The sequence below is a fragment of the Amphiprion ocellaris genome, chromosome 19 (assembly GCF_022539595.1).
Source record: "Amphiprion ocellaris isolate individual 3 ecotype Okinawa chromosome 19, ASM2253959v1, whole genome shotgun sequence".
NCBI lineage: Eukaryota > Metazoa > Chordata > Actinopteri > Pomacentridae > Amphiprion > Amphiprion ocellaris.
This window is the reverse complement of record NC_072784.1, coordinates 15,417,498-15,438,866: the sequence shown is the minus strand read 5'-3', so window position 1 is coordinate 15,438,866 and position 21,369 is coordinate 15,417,498. Positions and strand designations below refer to the sequence as shown.

The following is a 21,369-nucleotide window of genomic DNA, read 5'->3' as shown; positions in this document are numbered from 1 at the left end:
TGACTTATGGAGAATAAAACTCCGTCAGTGACGTCATCTGAGTCATCTGGAGCTGCAGTTTGAGAACAACAGAAATATGTGGGTGTGGAGTCGTAACAAAGTGATGCTGCTGCTGACACACGAGAGTTACATAGAGTTGCGTAACACAGACGGCAGGTTCTGACAAGGAGTCCGACGATGTAACAGGAGTGCAACGCTGCATTTGTGGAGTTCTGATGTGTGTCGCTGAAAGAAAAACCTACACGTGTCTGGAGAGCATGCAAACGCTCCGCAGTAGCTAATGCATTCATTTACAGAAGCTAAATTTAATGTTATTTTAATCTGTGCTTTACTCCCACACAAAGAACTCAACTGTAAGCCCTGCAGCGTTCATTGAGTTAGTCTCATTGCATTTACTATTAATTGACCTTGAGTTGTCTGACGATGCTTTAACCGTCCACCGCATGTGATGACGCCGTGATATTACTGCAGCTTTCTGATGTCTGTCACTATTTTTCTCTTTACAGCGACCTAAATGTAAATGTGTAGGAGCGTAATTGTGTGTGTGTGTGTGTGTAGTGTTGTTATAAATGTGTGAATTCCTGCCTTGCCATACAGCTGAATCACTCTGTGGTCTTCAGGCCCTGTGCGTCTGATTGTGGCTGGATTTGCTGAGAGCAATTATTCATTTTTCCCTCCCTCTCTTTTTTTTTTCTTTTTGTCTCATTTGTTGTGTTTCCTGCTCGTACAATCTCCCCCCATCGCCCCCTGTGCGTGTGTCCAGGTATGTGTTTGAGAGCGTGGGCAACAAGCGGACACTCACTATCAACAAGTGCAGCCTGTCGGATGACGCGGCATACGAGTGCGTGGTCGGGGAGGAGAAGTGCTTCACGGAGGTTTTTGTCAAAGGTATATGAGTCACTGTCTTTGGAGGAATCCTTCTTTCAGGAGGGAGAGGGTCTTTTTTTTTTTTTCCTGCTCAGTTTAGCAAACGCTGTCATTTGAGCGTTGAGAGGCCTGACAGCTCTGTTCCCCTTCTTGTGTCTGTGTTTGTCGTCTGTTTATTTCCATGCTTTCATGCCACACAGTAACACGCCGCGCTCTGTTGTCTGCTCACTCATTTTTAATGGGTACGTGGCGAGTGAAATTTTTATGCTTTGTTTATTGTCATGTATCATCGTGCTGTATGTATTAATGTGATGACATATTCATTACAGTCTGACTGATACGAGTGTTTATGAGGGGCGATTTGAATGCTAATTGCAACATAAAATTTGGAGGTCGGTGTATCTGAAAGCTCTATTTTATACCGAGAGTAGTGGGGAAAAAAAGCGCAAATATTCCGTGTTTTTGTTGTTACATAAGTGGTTTAATGGAAAACATGGTAAATGGAATAAACACTGCCTCATCATTAAAACCACGGACAGGTGAAGTAAATAACACTGATTACGCAATTACAGTGGCGTCTATATTTTACGTAGCAAGTGAACAATCAGTTGTAGTTGGAAACAGGAAAAATGAGCTACTACAGGGATCAAATTAGGAAAACTAGTCAACTGAATCAGAGCAACTCCATATTGTCTAATCTTTTGGGTATTCTGGGATGCAGAGGTTACCAAAAGACATTCACGAAAGGACAATAAATGAACCGGTGCCGAGGTTGTGGAGGCCCAAGATTGATTCATGCCCCTAGGGAGGAAAGGAATTGGCCTACAGAGGAGCTACTGTAGCACAAACCGTTAAACCTAAATGCTGCTGCAACAGAAAGGTGAACGGAGCTGTCTAAACCAGTGTCCATGCTGACTCCAGTCTACCACTGAAAGCTCCTACAGTGGACACATGAGCAGCAGAACTGGACCATGGTTGGAGGAAGGCGGCCAGGTCTGATGAATAGCGCTGTCTTTCACCTCACATGGAGCCAACTGAAGCAATGTGATGCTCTGGACAAACTACTGGGAAACCTTTACATCCCGCATTCACATAGATGTTATTTTCACACAAGAATGTGCGTCAAGAAGTTCTCCGCCTCAACAGGAAACAAGGGGCGTAGCTCCCATTTTGGCGCATAACTCGGTATAACAAAGCCTTATATCACTGTTCACAAAGACTCAAATGGTTGAGGCAATCAAAGATAAAATGAGAGGAAGGCTTGGAGCTGGCTGCTGTTGCTCCGGGACAATGTGTCGGTCCAAACAGTACAGGTGGCAGAAGCAGCCAAATGTGGCTTTAAACTGTTGCTCCATAGTCCTTACTCAGCCACCCTGCACCTTCTGACTTCTGTTTCCTGCCATTTTCAGACTGACGGTGAAGTCATGCATGCTGTTGAGCAGTATCTGGAGGTTCAAGAATATTGGTAAACCAAGTGCACTGGAGGTTAAAGGAGTCTGTGTTGAAAATAATGCTAGAACAATCTTGTGACATGAAAGATTTTTTTTTTGAAGTACCCTCGTACCGTAGCTTTGTTACAGACCAGATCCACCCTGTCACTGCAGCAGTTTACTCTGATGGCCTCTTTCAGCAGGATGATGCTCTCTGATACACTGCAAACGTTGTTCTGGAGTAATTTGAGGAGCATGAAAAAGAGTAGAAATTTGGCCTCCAAATTTGTCAGATCTCAACCCGATCAAGAAACAATGGAGTGTGCTGTAAAAACAAGTCCGTTCCATGGAAGTCTCATATGCAGCTTCCATAAGGATCTGCTGATAACATCTTAGGACACCTTCAGAGTCCTCGACAGCTCAGAATAGTATTGACAGTATGCAATATCAGATGATTTTAATGTTGCGGCTGAACCATTACGACTTTTCGGAGAAGGTTTAAGTAGGTGCATTGTATTTTATATGTCATTGTACAATATCGTGTCATATAAGACCAAACAGGGTTAATGTAATCAAGCTAACAGCTTCACATCTGCCATGTCTCTTTAGTGTATGTTTTATTACATTTACTTGGGTCTCCTGCGTCTATATTAATCCAGTACTTTACTCTGTACTCTCTTCCGTCCATCCTCCTTTTACAGCCACACAAGCTCTTCAGCATTTCAGTGCAGCCTCAGTGTGTGTGTCTGTGAGCGTATAAATATCATTCACACGGCTGTTTGCAAACACCTGCATCAGTAGCTTGTATGGCTGATTCATCTTGATGTTAGCGAGGGCAGCGCAGAGTTCAGCAGGTGACAGCTAGTCAAAGCTAGCAGTTGCAGTACTTTTAAAAAGACACAAGGTACTTCGGCTGGAGCTCGGGCCTCTGCTGTGTCTAAGTGTTGTAGTGTGAGGTTTCCACAAACATGGCTACTCCAGTTCAACACGTGCAAAGCTTTGTGAAATGAGGAATAAAATGTCAATGCATGTAAAAGTTTTAGCTTATAATATTACACAAACTGCATGGGTTCACTTTGACAAAATGATAAACTATGAAGTTAGTTTTTATTGAAAGTGGCTCCTGAAGGTGTGCTCAGATAGGAAATACTTCAACTCATGATGAATCAATTGAAATATCAATTTTATTCACCCCAAACAGCCAACAGAAAGGAGATGTGAACGGTTTCTTTACTATCTTTCCTCAATCTGGCTTCCTTTACCTATTTTTCCTGATCTCTACCAAGGCATAAGTACAACAAACTCGCTCCATTCGAACCATTTTCAGATCGTCCAGATGGCACTGCTGTGAGTAAATCCTCAACTATTGCCCAGTAGCCCATTTAAATTGAGATTATATGCAATTTTGCCACATCTAAATCTGCACCTGAATGTACCTTTAGAGTTTTGCTGAACCCCTTAATAGACAATTAATGGAGTTATTCCAAACAGCAAATACAAAACATCAGACTTATGGAATTATTTCTACTATTATTGTGCAGTATTGCAATTTATTTTGTGCCCTGAGCGGAGTTAAAGGTTTGTCCTCTGTCCTTAACATCTCCTGTGTCTGTATCTGTTCCTGAGGGAAATGAAATCCTCAGTTTTTAAGTGGACAAACCTGAATCGCTCTGAGAACATCAAACTCATTTCACAAAACTTTTGCGAGTCCGATCGTGCAGTGTCCATGATTTTGTGGCGCTCACCAGCTGAGGGCTGAGCCGATTGAGCCGTCCGGAGGGGGACGGCATCCTGACGATGACAAATAGCTGAAGCTAGCAGAGCATCAAGCTTCACACCGTGTGGTTACACAATGTGACTCCCAGCACCTCAGGAGACGGAGGAACCTCCACCTCTACATGACGGGTCTGTTTGGTGGCTTCAGGAGTTTATTGTGATGTAATTCAAATCTAAACGAGGGGTTTTCACTTGTTGTCCTTCTTCTGTCATCAACCACCATCCACAGAGAGGAAACAGCACTAAATACCTGAAGTATAGGTGCAAATATGCAGTGTCTATAACAAGTATTCCCCTCCTTTGAGAATTTTTTCCCTTTTAATGCTTTTCAACGTTGAATCATGGTCAATATAATTTGGCATTTTGACAAGAATTGACTTTTAAAAAAAAGACTCGTTCATGTCAGAGTGAAAACAGATTTTTACAAAGTAATGTCAATTAAACATGGAAATTGTAAAATAAATGAATAAGGCGGGTGAGTACTTGTTTGGACTTCCAAGCTGTAGCTATTAGAGCTGGACAGTATGGCTGGAAATCACAGAATTAATATTTTTCCAGGAATCAAACTGATTTTCTGACTGATTCTTATTCAGCAAACTGTTAAATCAGGCTAAACCCTGCATACACCACAATGCTCTCTAAGAAATATCTGTGTATTAATAGCTGTATGACTGTATATTTGAACATAAACTGTATATAGCATGTAATTCATAGGTCTATTTTCATGCAATTACATTACTGAATTGTAATTTTGTCACTTTTTGTAATTATTGTTATGTTCTTCTTATTATTGTTGAGAGTAATTGTAATTAATTAGCAAACTTGAAACAATTTAGAGGTTTAAAAAAATCCCTTTTATTTAAGCTTAGAAGTTAACAAAAAAATCTGTTTTTATCAGAAAATGTGTTGAAAATTCTTTCAATAAGAGTTATTATCATTGTAGGTACATCAGTAACAGAAAAACTCAGTTTTTGTTGCTCTAGGTGTTGTCTTGAATCATAAACTAACAAAAACATTTATTTATTTTAAAATTACAGGACACTGCGGGTAATAAGTTAGATTTGTTAGTTTCTAATTACAGTTTGCTTCGAGTCATGAAGTAGAAGGAGGCTCCTTGCACATTGGAAGACAAATATGATTGCCAACTCTCTAACAAGCATGCCGACAATACATCAAATAGCAGAGAGGATTGTCCTTTCACCATACTGTGGACCAAGTAAAACTAGACCCAGCAGACACAGAACTAGCAGCCAAACTTGTAGCTGTTAGTGCTAACCAAAAGTAATCACTGTGTATCTGCCATTGTTGTTGTTATTTTAGGTACATGCTCGTTACACAAAGCAACAATGGGCGTGCACAAACTGAGATCTCTCCATTTTACACAAAGCAGAGTTTTTAAAAATCCTCACTTTTTAAAGTCTTTTCAAAAATCTCTATTTTAATGACCTAAAACACAGTTTGCATGTGGATGAAAGGCCCAGACGTTGACAAAACTAATTAATTTTCAAAATAATCTGCATTAATGTGGACAAGGCCTTTGAAATCAAGATTTTGCGTGTGTCAGAGTGGCGCCTGAGGCTCACACAGTTGCCAAATGAGTTGTTTTGTCATTGCGTGTTGAAAAGCATTACTCACTCCACTCAAGTGCTGTTACCTTCCAGATCTGTTTGCCTACGACACTTCTTCTCTCCCCCACTCGTGTTAGCGGTCAGTGCTCCTCCGGTGATTCAGATACGTACTGTAGGTGATTTACATAACGCGGTAGTACAGGTCTTTAATGACTCATTTTACAGGCGGTTTGACTCAAAGCTGTGCTGTTTTGTCTCCAGAGCCTCCAGTCACCATCACCAAGCTGCTGGACGATGTTCACACTGTGGTGGGTGAAAAGGTGGAGTTTGAAGTGGAAGTGTCTGAGGAAGGAGCCAACGTCAAATGGTGAGTTAACGCTCCCTTTGGTTCACCCTGATATTAATTATGAAATGCGGATTCATTAGTCGGAGGTCAGGTTACAAATATAAATGACTAAACCGTCCACTGAGGCGGTAAGTTTGGAGGCCTCGCAAAACAAAGTGTAAAAAGCGTTGCTATGTGAGATGTCCACACTGTGGGATTCATCATTATCACAGAATGTGATGTGAATGTCAACAGAGTTGTCTTCAGTTCAGGTAATAACAGCAACTTTCATGTAGTTTGAGGCAAATTTTGTACCGGATAACTATATTTCCAGCTGTTTTCTTTCATCCACTACTTTATAACAGTCATGTTGGAGCATAGCATCCTGCTGGAGAACCTGAAAGCATGGATACTTTTAAAGAAAACTTTCATCTCATGTGTTTTTATTACAACTTGTCATCTCTTATTCCTTATTTTATTATTGTTTCTAACATTGTATGCTATTTATGCAATCTTTTAGGTCAAGCTTCCTCAGCACCTGGACTTGCATGCATTTATTACACAACTTATGCTACATAAAGTTTATTTAACTGATTGGCAGAGTCCCTTGCTCATCAAGAAAGCTGAGAAGTGGACAGGGACTTTAGGATCTAGTTTACAGCTGAAAAAATAATAGAAAAAGCAGAAACAAAAGCTTGTATGCAAAAAGCCGGTTGCTTGTGTTTTGCAATGCAGCAGAAATTCCTCTCTGTCTTAGAAATGTTCATGCTTTGCTTTGTTACAGTACAAAACACTCAAGACTTTGTCTGAGAATTTAGGGATATACGTATAAGCCTGGATGGGCTGTTAACTGGGAAACTGTTTTGGTTGGATAAGCTTGTTTTATGAGCAGAACATGGTGATTGTATTGACAATTGTTTACATTTTTAGACTACATGAATTCAATGTGATGATAAAATAATGAAACAAAGTGCATTTGCATCTAAAAGCTACGGTAATTTATTGATGTTTTCACAGACGTAACATTGGTTCATGATGCCCAAATGAAAATCAGTTAAGTTTGTCGTTATTGAAAGTGACCCCTGCAGATGTGCCCAACTATCTGAGTTTATTCATCCCAAACAGCCAATATACTGGCTGCAGAGCTGCAAAGTGGCCACTAACTGACTAATCGGTATATTTAGGTCTCAGCCTTTTACTGTCTTCACCACAAATCCTTTTTGTCTGTTATTTTCTTTCAGTCCAACTTCTTTTTCCTCCAAATGTTTCTGAAGTAACGCCAGATTCATAAAGCCGAGGGATAAGTGGAGATTACTTCCACTAGTTGAAACATTTTCCGATCATGCAGATGGCTTATTCCACTGCTGTGGGTAAATCCCAAACTATGGCCCAGTAGCCTCTTCACAACAAGATTATACACAATTGTGCCCACATCTAAACCTGCGTCTGAACACACCTTTAGAGTTTCTGCGAACCTCCAAACAGATAAACTGGGTTATTCCAAACAAGAGAATAAAAAAACATGAGAAAGCAGAAACAAAATATGCAAATACCCAGTCGCTTGTGTTTTGCATTGCATCAAGAATTCGCCTGAAAGCACAGTACTTTGTGTTTTGTTTTGTTACAGTGCACAAGACTCAAAACAAGAATTTAGGGATGGATGCATAAGCCTGGATGGGCTGTTAACTGGAAGTCGAGCAGGACGTTTTTGTACATCCAGATTAAACAACAGCTTATAATGGATGACTTTTCATTGGAAAACTGTCTGAGAGCTATTTTAACAATTGCTGTGAGAGCAGAACCCAAAGTCTATTTGAAGAAACGCTCACCTCCTGCACCATCTTCAACTGTGCCAAAGCTTTGTGATCCCTGAAGGCTCCAGCCATGTAGAGCGCCGCCGACATGTCAGTCAATAGCTGCTGCTCCTCACTTCTCGGTGCTCCAGTGCCACTGATGCATGTGTGTGTGTTTTTCTGCACAGGATGAAAGATGGAGTTGAGCTGACGAGAGACACTGCAGGTTCAAAGTACAGGTTTAAAAAGGACGGCAAGAGGCACATTTTGATCATAAACGAAGCCACTACAGATGATACTGGAATGTACTACGCCTTCACCAACGGTGGAGAGTCCAAGGCAGAACTGGAGGTTGAAGGTGCTTTGTCTTCTCATCGATACAGTACCAGGTTTATTACAGATAAACTGGGAAACACGCACATTTAAAACACCGGTAATGTTAATCATCCTAAAGAGAATCCAACAGCATCAGAAGCAGTAACTTAAAGTTGGCTAACGATGCCTCAGTGAGGAACTTAAACAAAATTTAATCAGCACATGTTGATGTTTTCCATCCTGACAAGCATGAAAAAGCAGCAAATTAGTCATTACTCATGTCATAATTAATATTACTTCATTAGTATCTTGTATCATTGGTTCACAGCATTCGTCATACCGATTTTCCTCTACACTTCCAAAATTGATAGCTGGCTTCAGACAGCCGGCTGTCTTAGTCGCTGCTTACTTGCAAGCCAGACGAGTCTCCTAAATTGATTATAGTGTGAGAAAATCTCTGTCCCTCGTCCTCAGCTGCAGGATGGGAATGCAGAGAGGAAGCCGTCTAGTCACAGTCGCAGAGAATCAGGTGGTTAATGTGAACGTAGTATTGCAATCTAGGCGGCTATATGCAGCTAACCCTAACCGAGCCACAGATGATGGAGAAACAACTTATTATCATCGTGTGATGCTGAAGTACAGGCAAAGAAATGGACACAACTATTACTCCTCAAATACGGTCCAAAAATAGATGAGTGCATTTAGTATTTTAGGCAGTAAACCATTCATTAGTCAGTATATTAAATACAGAATTTTAAAGGACCGCAAAGAAATAGGTCATTTTTTTTGAAAGTATGGGTCTTTTATAATATCTTTTTATTATATAGCACCTTTTTACAAAGTGCTTTGACAAACCAGATCCAGGAGGCAAAATGCCAACAAGAAAGCAGTAAGAGGCCAACTGAAGCAAGAAAAACAACAAGAAGATGAATATGTCAATATAAATAAGCACAAATAAAATAATAAAAGCATTGATAGACCGTAACAAAATGATGTCACATGAAAGCAGATCTATTAAAATAGGGTTTAGGAAGTGATTCAAAAGAAGTCAGTGTTTCTGTGAGACTAAACTGCCAATTTTCCTCTAAAAAAAAAAAAAAAAAAAAAAAAAAACCCTAATGACCATTTAATTTCACTTATTTTGACAAACTGTATGACATTGTAATTGCAGCTAAAGCAACTTCTATTCTGCTTATTATGTAGTTGTTCTCTGACTGTGGTAGTAAATTCTATTAAAAATAGTCAAATTCACAGCACAGCCGTCATCTCTAATCAATGCTCATGTGCAGTTTGTCAGATAATGTTGCAGTTTTAAAAGTCTCAAGTTTAGCCATTGAAAGCAACAGTTCAGTTAAGACTTAATGGGCTACGCTACACTCATTTTGGTATCAGAAACAGAAAAATATGTGCATGAGAACAGCTTTATTGGTAATTTGGTTATATTGAGATACAGTATATGTGAGCACAGAGAGCAGGAGAGAAGCTAAAGGATGTAAGTGTTTCCAGCAGTGTTTGCTCTTCAGGTGTTCATACATTGCGCTCTGCTGCTGTGATCTGCCGTAAGGACTCTGAGACTTCTCAGACTCTTGTGTCTCTGGAGGCTTGCGCATTGAACCGAATCGGACTCTGTTAAGGTCTCCATTGTCTAATTCTGCAGCTCTGACTACAGCCGACCAATCACTGGAGCCTAAAACTAACGATGTCAGGATGCAACAATTATGGAGTGACACTAAAGAAAAACATTTGTTAGAATGGGCTTAAGTAAAAACAACATATGCATCGCTTAAAAATATTAGTGTCAACACATGTTCAGCACCAACATCATCGATTTTACCAACTAATTGCAGCAGCTTTACTTTTTGTGGAGCCATTCTATTTGTTTTACTCTGTTTCCATTCCTTTTGATAAGCTAATTCCCTGCTGACTCCTGCTACAGTTCAGGCATGACAGTCATTTCAAAGCAGATGTCTCAAAATGTTGAACTGCTCCTTGAGAACAGGAATTACAAGTGCAGATTTTGTCAAGTGATTACTGAAGTGTATTTGTGACCTGTAGTCACATGTTGCCAATTGGCATGGGTCAAAATCAGCTGCATTGTCTGTGTAAACAAACCTCCGTATGCTGCAGTATGTTTTCATCTGTGCCGTTTTCTTCTTTTTATTTACTCCAGAAAAGGAGCTGGAGGTTCTGCAGAGCATAGCTGACCTGACGGTGAAGTCAGCTGAACAGGCTGTATTCAAGTGTGAAGTGTCGGATGAAAAGGTGACGGGGAAGTGGTTCAAGGATGGTGTGGAAGTCCAGGCCAGTGATCGCATCAAAATGACGCACATCGGAAGGTATCGCTGCACATCAGACGGCTGTGGGTTCATGCTTTAATGTGAGAAAGCTGCAGTCTTCATGTTCGGTTGCACACGTTCAAACACAAGCTCACGAAATCGCACAGCTATGACAACAAACACCGTCTGCCACATGGGTTTTCTCAGTCGTTTGACCCATTTTTAGGCTAGGCTGCAGCCTGTAAAGCTCTAACCTCTAAACACACTAACATGCAGCGTACACAGCCCGAGGGTCTGGGGTTTCTCTCAGTAATCCTCCATCAGAGCGGCCTATGGCAGGAGATATGCCAAGGCGACAGCGGTCACACAAGGTGAAAGTCATTTAGTATGTTTCTCACTCTGCCATATAGCCTCATGGAGAATGTTGCTAGGGCAACTGTCCTTTGCATAATTGCGGGTCATAGCGAGTGTTGTCTCCTTGGTAACATCTGGTTACACATCCTCAGGACCCACAAGCTTACGATTGATGACGTGAAGCCTTCAGATGCTGGAGATTACACCTTCGTCCCTGATGGCTACGCACTTTCTCTCTCTGCAAAACTCAACTTCCTGGGTGAGAGCGACACTCAAACCAATACACAAAGCCTTTTATAAGCACAAACTAAGCACGTTGACATTTTTATTAAGGCTGATTTGTATTTTTTTCTCCTCAGAAATCAAGATTGATTATGTACCTCACCAAGGTAAGTGTTGCTTTTTAAGAAAATAGACTTTCATTCATTGTATTGCATTACAGTAAATCTTAAATCTATGTGAATGTGCTGGCATATTGTATTAGTCTAAAACTGGATATCTGCTGGACATCTAATGCCAATATGGTGAAAGTTACAGTATCTGCTACCTGGGATAATAAAAAGTTAGTTTTATGTGTTAGAGTCACTCTTTGATCCCTAAAAATTCATCTCTGTGTATCAAAGTTACATGATTACAAGTTTTGTACATGAAAATATTTCCTTTATGCCTTAAAATGACTTAGCTGTAACTCTACTCACCTTCACTACTTCGTTGAAGCTATGCAGATCAATGCATTCACCCCTCCCCGTTTGCTGCAGCTCGTGCACGCCAGCTCACCTGCAACTCGGCTCAAACACAAAAAACACAATTTGCATGTCTTATGTACAATAACATTAAAAACTTAAAACTTTAAAGAATCACAAAATTTGCTTTTTTTTCAAGAAAAATGTAAACTTTTTTGAATAAAAATACTGTTAAAATATGGTATAATATAGTAATGATGTTGACTGCTAATTTCACACATGGTGTGTCTTGTAGGATATAAAAATCATCATATGGGCTTCTTAACAAGGTAAAAAAAAGAAATTATTTTCACTGGAGGGGGTCTTTAAAACTGTCAGGATTTGTCAGGAAAAGATTCAAATGCAAAAAACTTTAATAAAGAAACTACCTGAGGTGGAATAGCTGAATGAATGAAAGCGGCTGTGGATCCAGTTAAAAACACATCCAAAAAAAGAGAAGATAATCCAAAGAAAATGAAATCCAAAACTCCAAAAACACAAGCTAGAGGAATAGGGAGAAGACCGGAGAACATGAGGGAGCAAACCTGGAGGGAAAGCGACAAGAAGAACTGACTAAGACTATTTAAAACTGATTGGGGAGACAAGACAGGTGAAAACAACGGGGCGATCCAAAACCAGGCTGAAAAACTGCGTTGTACTTTTTATGTTTAAGCTTAGTTTTAAGCTCAGACCACACCCAACATCACTGAGGGTGTGTCTCTAGTGTGCTTTGGTCAACTTGTAATTCTATAATAATGTCACAGTGTACGGAGACGCTGCTACAAGATGTGAACTTAAATCACTAGAAGTCAGCAACAGATTGATTTTTTGCTGCTGTTAAGTTGCCCTTTGAACTGCTTCCTCCTCAAAACTGAGAGGTCTGCTCCTGACATGCAGCACCTCTGAAAAGATAAAAAAATATATCGATCTGAAGTGGTCAAAGGTTGAGATAGAAAAACAAAATCGACTAAAATGCTGCTCCGAATGCAAAAGCATATGAGTCCAAAAATATTCAAACAGCAAAGATGATCATATCAGCCAGATCTTTTTCTTCCCGTCTCCCAAAGATCCTCCCAAAATCCACCTGGACACCAGCGGCACGGGCAACAAGAACACCATCATCGTGGTGGCTGGAAACAAACTTCGCTTCGACGTTGAGATCACAGGAGAGCCGGTGCCCACTGTGTGCTGGATGAAAGGAGACAGCGTGAGAAGAAACACACCAGATTATCAGCATTCATCTTAACATACACCTAAACATACGTCAGATTCTTTCTACGTCAGTCGGAGCGTCCAGCCGTTAGTCAGCGAGCGGCACAAAAGGAAGAATGAGCTAGAGTGGGAAGGTTGAATCACCTGTCATTGTGCAGCTGTCGTCATGCCATCCTCCTCAGCAGCCTCTTTGTTCTGCCCTGGGTGGTAGGTGGTGGCCGAGGCCGAGGGACGGGTCCGCGTGGAGACCAGGAAGACCCTGAGCAGCTTCGTGATCGAGGGAGCGGAGAAACAGGACGAGGGCCTCTACAACATCACCGTGACGAACCCAGCCGGCGAGGACAAGGCCAGCCTCATTGTCAAAATTGTGGGTCAGTGCCTTTCTCTCACTTCTTTCATTTTACTCCTTTCTGTTCTCTGTGTTTTCTGGCTGGCTGAGAACTATAGGACCTTGAACTGAGACTGTGTGGTAGTCAGAAGATAGTGACTCACAATGAGTGAAAATGATGCAGAATTTTAATACCATACCAGTACAATTTGCAGATTTATTTCAGTATCATTGTAGGTATTACTTCTGACCTGTCTGTGCCACTCGTATTTTAGCTTACACATTGTTTTCAGCAAAGTATCATACTTGTGTCACATTGATTTATTGTCCTGACACGTCATTTTTGAGCAACATACAGCACACGAATTTCCTTCGATGTTGATAAAGTTCAGTCTTATCATATCTTGTTTAAACATGCTGTAAGTGCAGTGACATGCAGCAACTTTCATCATAATCATTCATATGTTTCAAGTCTTTCCTATAAGATATATTTTCATAACAACATGTGCCATGCTTAAAAAACTGTATCTGAATCTTAAGTCCATACCAGTTGCATGCTGTAGCCACTCCAGCTTGCAGATTTAAACATACTGTAGTGACTTTTAAGACAGGTATGCAATCTGTAACCTACTAGTTATGCTATTGTTGTGTATTGCTGCAAGTAAAAATGAGGATTAGCATGTAATCATGAGAACGTAACCTTAATAATATTAATTTATAAGTTTCAAGCCTCTACTCCAAGTTCGATTTTCAGAGATAATTGCTGGAACAATTTAAAACACATTCAACGTCAAAAACAAAAGCAATTTTGACAACATTTTAATCAGATGGAAATATATTCACTGTACTAGTTTTCAAGATAGTAGTGAAATCAATAGCAGCCATTTGTTGAAAAGTTGTAAAACATATTTGAATTCATAAAGCACCACAGAATGCTTTGAAAAACGGATGTGTGCTTTGTGACACAGTTGGTAGTAGAGCAATAGAAACATGATTTGTTATAATCACTGCTGATGAGTCTTTTTAACTACAGCATTCATGAAAGACAAATAAAATTCCAACTCATTTAATAAAGGGTCAAAGGAAAGAGGCTCTAATCCAGTCACATCTGTGTGTTTCTTTCCATACTGTACAGCCTCAGAAACACCTCCTCTCAGGCCCATGTCTGCTCTCATTTCTGTCTCCGTTTCATCTTTCCTCACTTTCCATTTCCAACTGTAACCTGCCTCTCCAGATGTGCCCAACCCTCCTGAGAATGTCAAATGCACATCGGTTGGCGAGGACTCTGCCACGGTCACATGGGACCCGCCTCCGTACGACGGCGGAGTTCCCATTAAAGGTACCGCTGAAACATTGCAGCATCTAATGTTCACATCTGATGTCTGGCTCCCAGGAGGGAACAGCAGTTTAGAATCCACTCTGTTTATCACACCGCTATGTTTCTGAACTGTTTTCCAAAGAATACTCGGCCATTTTTAATGACTTCGCCGTATGTCTGTTTTGCGTCCTCCAGGATACCTGATGGAGAGGAAGAAGGTTGGCTCGGCCAGATGGACCAAGCTCAACTTTGATGTTTATGAGTCTACCACCTATGAGGCTAAGAAGATGATTGAAGGTGTCCTTTATGAAATGAGAGTGTTTGCAGTCAACGGCATTGGCATCTCTCAGCCCAGCTCGAACTCAAAGCCCTTCATGCCCATTGGTGCGTTGCCATTTGTCATTAGCAGAATGGTTAATTAACGGAGGCTTTTCACACAATGCTCATTTTGAGGCAGCTTAACCTACCTTCCCATCCCATTTACACCAGGTATTAACGTATTAATTAGCTCTTGTCTCTCTCAGCCCCCACCGGCGAGCCCACTCGTCTCACCGTGGATGATGTGACAGACACTACCTGTGCACTCAAGTGGCGTCCTCCAGAGAAAATCGGAGCAGGCGGCATCGATGGCTACATCATCGAGTACTGCAAAGAAGGAAGTAAATATCTGCAAAATGGATATTACTTTACATTAAGGCAGTATACTGGGGCTGTAAGTTGGACCTAAAGGTACCAATTAACCCTCTTAACCCCGAAACCCACCAGAAAACATGGAAAGGCAGGTTTTCTTTATAAAAATTGTCAATATTACATCATTAATCATAACAAGAAACTGTAATAACCATAAGAATCATCACATTTTGAACTTTCTCATGGTCCTTGAACATGTGAAATGTGGTTCTGTTAGGAAAAGCAACCATATCTCAGCTGAAATTGTGATATTTCTCTAAAGAAACACACCGTATTTTACATCTCATTTAAAAAATCTCCAAAAACATACTATTTGCATTAGATTCTGCAAAAGACAAAATATTTGGTGTTCCTTAGCGGAGCCAAGAAGCCAGGACAGACTCAGCTGCAGTTAACAGTCACAAGACAAAAATTCTGAGACTTTTAGGTGAACTGCAGGATGAGACTAAGAGAAAATAAAACATACTTGATCAATAAAATAAATGCATCATGGCTGACAAATGGTATAAAGAAGAGCAAGTTGTCGGAAGATACATCCACATCATACAACAATATAAATGAGATTAATGTCAAGGTTAAAAGAGCATGACAGTATCATAAATAAGAAAAAAACATGTCACAACTCATTAAAGTCACTGATCATACAGGTCCATTGTGAGTCAGGCATAATATGTACATTCTCAGCTTTACCTTGAGATCTTTGGATGGTTCCTGGTTCTCTGATCGGTTCTTCTCTCGCTCCTCCTCTTCCTCTGTTCCTTAGGTGACCAGTGGGTCCAGGCCAATGAGAAACTGGTGGACAAGACACAGTACCGGGTGAAAGATCTCCCAGTGGGAGAGAAGATGCTGTTCAGAGTGATCGCTGTCAACATTGCTGGACGAAGCCCTCCTGCCACCCTCACCCAGGGCGTCACCATCAGAGAGATCATGGGTCAGACACAAGCTTTAACCGTCCACGTAAAAAATAGCAAAACTGTGAAAAATTATGTTCAAAATTGTGCAACACTTACAAACTGTAAAAACTGTGAAAATATTACAAATATCTGTAAAATAAAGCATTTTAGCTGATTTAAATACAGTGAAATAGTAAATTTTAAAATTGTATAATTTTACAGTGGCACATTCTAAAAGAACAAATTAGCTTTTGGAAAATACAGATTTTTTTTATGTGGACATTAGTTAGAGGTTTAGCCTTTTTTTTTTTTTTTTTTTTTTGGTAAACATGTAAATTAATATTTTTACCAGGAATATTATTTGATGTTATCTGTAATTTACCATAATTGTAAAGTGAATACTTTTTGATGATTTAAATTCACTTTAAAAAAAATACTAATTGTAAAAGAACAAATCACATTTTACAAAAATACAAATTTTTAATGTGGACATTATGTGTAGTTTTTTTTTTTTTTTTTTTTTTTACAGTCAAGATATATATTAATACTTTTTAAAAACTTTTTACTTATTTTCTCAGATTTTACTGGTGATCTGTAATTTGACAGAACATAGAAAATCAGGTTTGAAATGCATTCACCATTTTTCAAAACTTCATATACAGAATTTTTCTTTCAAATAATAGTAAATATCTGTAAAAATAATTTTACAGTTATCCTTGATTAAGTTTTTCTGTCATTTTAGCAGAGATTATCAATATTTTAACTGAACAATGATAACCTATTGAATAATTTTTTTATATAAAGCAATTTTTTAAAAACACTTATTTTTAATAGCGTACAACTCTTTTTGGAAGATGGTGTAAAAATATATTTTATAAATAAAGCCACATCTGTTCAACAGAAGCCAGCTTTGGTTCAGCAACCATTCAGAAACAGTCCTGCTTAAAAAAGCATCTAATTATAAAGCTTACTTTTGTGTCTTAGCTGTTCTAAAATTACTATAAACCTCATGGATTATTTCTAACCCACATATCGTGTCAAAGACGGAATAATTCCACAGTGTATTTTCATATCTACATAATTTATATCTGAAGCGCACATGAATGTAAAGGGTTCACATGCTGTGCATCAAATATATTTCTACTCCTCCACATCGCCCACTCTTTCACCAGCGAATTATCTTTTCCTCCTCTATTGTGTCCACCAACCAGAAAATCCAAAGATCCGCCTGCCTCGAAATCTGAGAACCAAACTCATCACACTGGTGGGCGAGAAGGTGAACTTGGTCATCCCTTTCCAGGTTAGTCCAAGTCTGGCTGTTTTACAGAAAAAAATTATTATTTGCATGAAAAGTTTTCATTTTGGACACTAGATTTGCATTAATAGAGCAAAATAAATTCTGAAGATTGACTAAAGATTACCAAGTTGCTTTTTACATTCACTTCATACAAAATAACTCCTTCAGCATTTAAAAGTCATTTTTAAGTTTGGTTCTTTTGAAAAATGGACAGACAAAAGTCATGAATAGAGGCCTAAATGATGGGTTGAAAGAAGCTACACTTGTAATATGTACAGCAATAGAAAGCCCGTTTTAATTCACAAACTTAATGCTGAGATTCTCCTGTGGATGCAATCTGACATTTTTTCATTTTTTAAAATGATAATCAAATCTGTAAACATTGCTAGTAACAGCGAGAGTTCAAAGGCCACAGGGAGCATTACAGCATTTGACAGCAACTTGCAAATCACAGCTCTGGTAAAAAGAAGCTAACCGTGAGTAGCAAAGGGGAGGCCATTGTTGAGAATAAAAATAAACCAGAAGAAGAAGGTGAGCCAGAGCTCTGCCTCCTTTTGAGGAAGCGGATGAAAAGGCTGTTCTGAGACAGAGAACGTGGCAACATGATGTTCTCCTGGGAGCACAGAAGAGAACCCACTGTTCTGTCATCTCATCCCAAAGCTGGACAGAGTGTGTTCCTGTTGTCACGCTGATGAAATATGAGGTGAAACTAGAGTTAAGACATCTTCTACTCCACTAGAATGCCCTAAAATAATTCACAGGTTCTTTAAGGCCAAGTTAACTTGCAGAAAATTGCTCTGTTATTTCATAAACTCCTCGAAAAATTAATAATATGAATAAAAAATACCCTTCATTTGTATAGCATCTTTCAAAATATAGTTACAGAGTGTTTTATAATAAAACAAATGTCAAATTAAAGCTGCAAAACGCATTGAACGGGTCCTCGCATACATGCACGTCGGGATGTGGTGCACATTGAGGTGTGGTGGACGTCAGCGTGTGACACAAAAGTGAAGGTGTCGAGATGCAGCTGACCAGTTTCAGGCATTATGTCACAAAGTTTGTAGATGTGGTACGTGGAACATACAGCATTTTCAGAGATACAGTGTGCTTTTTAAGAAGCCAAAATGACACAGACAAGTCTTAGAAAAATACTAAAGCTTAAATTGGTGTTTAAAAAAAGGGAACAAAATATATTGAAGCCAGTGTAGAGAGACTGAAACATACTGGGAGTCAGATTAAATAGGCTGAAAAATATTGCTAGCCAAGAGAAAGGGGATATAACATACCAGGAACCAGTTTGTCAAAGGTAAAACACACTGGAAGCCAGTATAAAAAGGCAGAAATAACTGGGAGTCAGTGTAAAGAGGATGAAAGAATAAAAAACATGAATCTGGGAAACTAGCCAAAAATAGTACTTCACTTCACTTCCACTTTTATCCTGAAGGCGTGGTGTATATACTGTCCAAATTCGAGGTCTTTTGGAGTTACCCCGTGTGAGGAATTAACCACTGAAAATGACCAAAAACACCAAAAATCTGACACTTAGTTAAAAATGGCGGACTTCCTGTTGGGTTTAGAGTATGGGTCCAAGAGACTTTTTTGTTCACCCTAACGAGCTACATATGCTGACCAAATTTCATAGACATAGCTGTGGGGACTATTTATTAAAATGCTACAGGGGGCGCTACGGCACATGCTGTGAATGTATTTTGGCATATGGATGTGATCAAGGACTCTGATCAAACGTAAAGTTTGAGTTTGATTTGGGCATGCAGAGGGTAGTTAGACAGCAATTGATGTTTCATGGCGAAGGATCAAAATTCTGGAGACCGCCATGGCCATGCCCTCAGACTTTTACAAAATATTTTGATAACTTTGTCATCACTATTGCCTGGTGTATATACTGTCCAAATTTGAGGTCTCTTGGAGTTACCCTGTATGAGTTTATAGCTCTTGAAAATGAACAGAAATCATCAGATTTCAAACAGTCAATTCAAAATGGCGGACTTCCTGTTAGGTTCAGGATATGGGTGCTGTTGACTTTTTCATTTAGCCTGGTGTGCTGCATATGCCTATCAAATTTGGTAGCTGTAGGTGAAACGTGCTACCCGTAGTAGATGTTACAAATTTTCCAGGTGGCTCTATTGAGCCATTTTGGCTCACATATGTGCAGTTCCCCTAAAATATAAAATTATTCGCCAGTCCTGATGTGTGTGCAGAGTTTAACACATTTTCGAGTATTTATAGACACCAAATTTGAGTTTTAAAAATAGTGAAAATAATTCACAATGTGGTTTCAATAGGGTCTTTGCACCTTTAGTGCTCGGACCCTAATCAGAAAATTTGCCCAAAAAAACAAAACAATTGGAAACAAATAGGATCCTGAGCATGCAATCTAAAAAGTCCAGCGACAAAAGGAACCTGACAAGTTTACATATTGAGGTCAAGACATTCTTACACGTAGAAGAGCTTCTCTTACGTTTAAGCTAATAAGGACTTTGGCAATATTGTCAAGAATTATCTTGATTTGCTCAAACAAGCAAAATCTGTCTCTAAATCTTGAAAAATATCTTCAGCATCCAATATGAAAGCGCTATAACTTTATGAAAAAAACACTATAAAATAAAATGATTCCTCAGCATGTTTCTCAGTTGTTAGTGATGAAAAAAAACTTGAATGTGTGAAACTACAAAAATAAGAGGTAAAAAAAAGTTCTCCATTTTTCAAATCTTAACATGTATAATTTTTCTTTTTTATGATTTAAATGCAAAAAGTGTAATTTTACAGTAAATACTTCAAAACAACACAGATAACCATTTATAGTAAAAATACAATTTTTTGATGTGGACATAATGTATAGTTTTGGTCTGTGTTTGTTTATATACCGTCATACATACTGTGATTTTAGGCATATTATCTGTATTTTAACAAAACAGAGAAAATCTGTTAAATAACAGGCTAAAAAAATCTCTTTCAAATAATTTCAAATATCTGTAATATAATTTTTTTTTGCAATATTTAAATACAGTTAAAAATACTGTGTAATTTAACAGTGAAACATTGCATAAGATCTGTGAGATACTTTAAGTAACTTTCCAAATGACTTTTCTGTTGGGTTTGCATTGTAAACAATTACAATAAAGCAACAAATAAAATCAGAAATACAATTTATGCAGGTTTAAAGGGTGTTTTAGGCACATAACTCTATAGAAGGGATTTCTTTCGAACCTTCTTTTTAAAAGGAGCTGTTAAAGGTTCTTTGGGGAACCTTCCAAGCAAGCAGTGTTCCTTGAAGGATCTCCTAATCTTAAGAGAGTCCAGTGTCATTTATGGTGTGATTTTTCCCAAGTAATTTAAAAATTAGGGATTAAACCCTGCAGAAGTTACGTGAAATACTGCTTTACCTGACTGTAAGGCATATTAAGGCTGAGAACCTACGGTGTTGTTAATTATGTAGAAATATTGATGTTCCCTTCCATCTGACTGCAGGGTAAGCCTCGCCCTGTTGTGACCTGGTTCAAAGACGGCGTACTCCTGGAGGACAAAACGGTGGGAACTCGTACCAGCGAGGTGGACACCATCCTCTTCATCCGCTCCGCTGAGAGAACCCACTCCGGGAAGTACACGCTGTCCGTCCAAATCGAGAACGTGTCCGACAGCGCCGACATCTTCATCCAGGTTGTAGGTCAGTCCTCACCTGCTCGTTCCCTCATTAAGATCAGAACACAACTTCACAAGGTGCACCGTTAATAACCTGTTTGCAGGAGGGGATGATGGCTTGAGCTCCAATCCGTGACCTGTCAAGAGTTTTTTTTTTTTTTTTTTTTTTTTTTTAAATTTGATGATAATTCCTCATTTCATCCTTGGAGGGATCTGTGACTCAAAGCAGGAAATCATCAAAGTGCTCATTCCTCCTGCTCACATAATCCTGGCTCCTGCACTGCCACTGCGGCCGCCAGCTCATTCCTCAGCTTACGCCTCCTTGGGTCAGGGTTCTGGGTGGATTATTTGGCGGGGAATTATTTGTGCGCGGACTCGGATTAGGTTTGGATTTTCGGGGCTACTCTGTCACTTCCTCTGCTGAGAAGGTTGAGCTAATGAGGGGCTCAGATCGCCGGCCTCCCTCCCTCAGCTGATCTGTCACAGGAAGGATTGAGGGGGAAGCGGTGCTGAACTCCACGGAGGAAAGCAGCAAGATTAAT

The 21,369-nt window shown here is 39.4% G+C and overlaps 1 protein-coding gene across 1 annotated transcript in view; it reads left to right on the top strand.

Annotated features, from left to right (window-relative positions):
• Positions 1 to 21,369, top strand: part of mybpc2a (myosin binding protein Ca) — a 73,658-nt gene that overhangs the window by 42,081 nt on the left and 10,208 nt on the right. The window contains exons 9-22 of the mRNA XM_035951147.2: positions 764 to 888; positions 5,903 to 6,008; positions 7,948 to 8,117; positions 10,245 to 10,410; positions 10,857 to 10,963; positions 11,064 to 11,093; positions 12,494 to 12,633; positions 12,850 to 13,009; positions 14,201 to 14,305; positions 14,480 to 14,668; positions 14,809 to 14,943; positions 15,738 to 15,905; positions 17,079 to 17,167; positions 20,657 to 20,852. Of these exons, the coding sequence (XP_035807040.2) occupies positions 764 to 888; positions 5,903 to 6,008; positions 7,948 to 8,117; positions 10,245 to 10,410; positions 10,857 to 10,963; positions 11,064 to 11,093; positions 12,494 to 12,633; positions 12,850 to 13,009; positions 14,201 to 14,305; positions 14,480 to 14,668; positions 14,809 to 14,943; positions 15,738 to 15,905; positions 17,079 to 17,167; positions 20,657 to 20,852 (1,886 nt within the window). The remainder of the gene's footprint in view (positions 1 to 763; positions 889 to 5,902; positions 6,009 to 7,947; positions 8,118 to 10,244; positions 10,411 to 10,856; positions 10,964 to 11,063; positions 11,094 to 12,493; positions 12,634 to 12,849; positions 13,010 to 14,200; positions 14,306 to 14,479; positions 14,669 to 14,808; positions 14,944 to 15,737; positions 15,906 to 17,078; positions 17,168 to 20,656; positions 20,853 to 21,369) is intronic.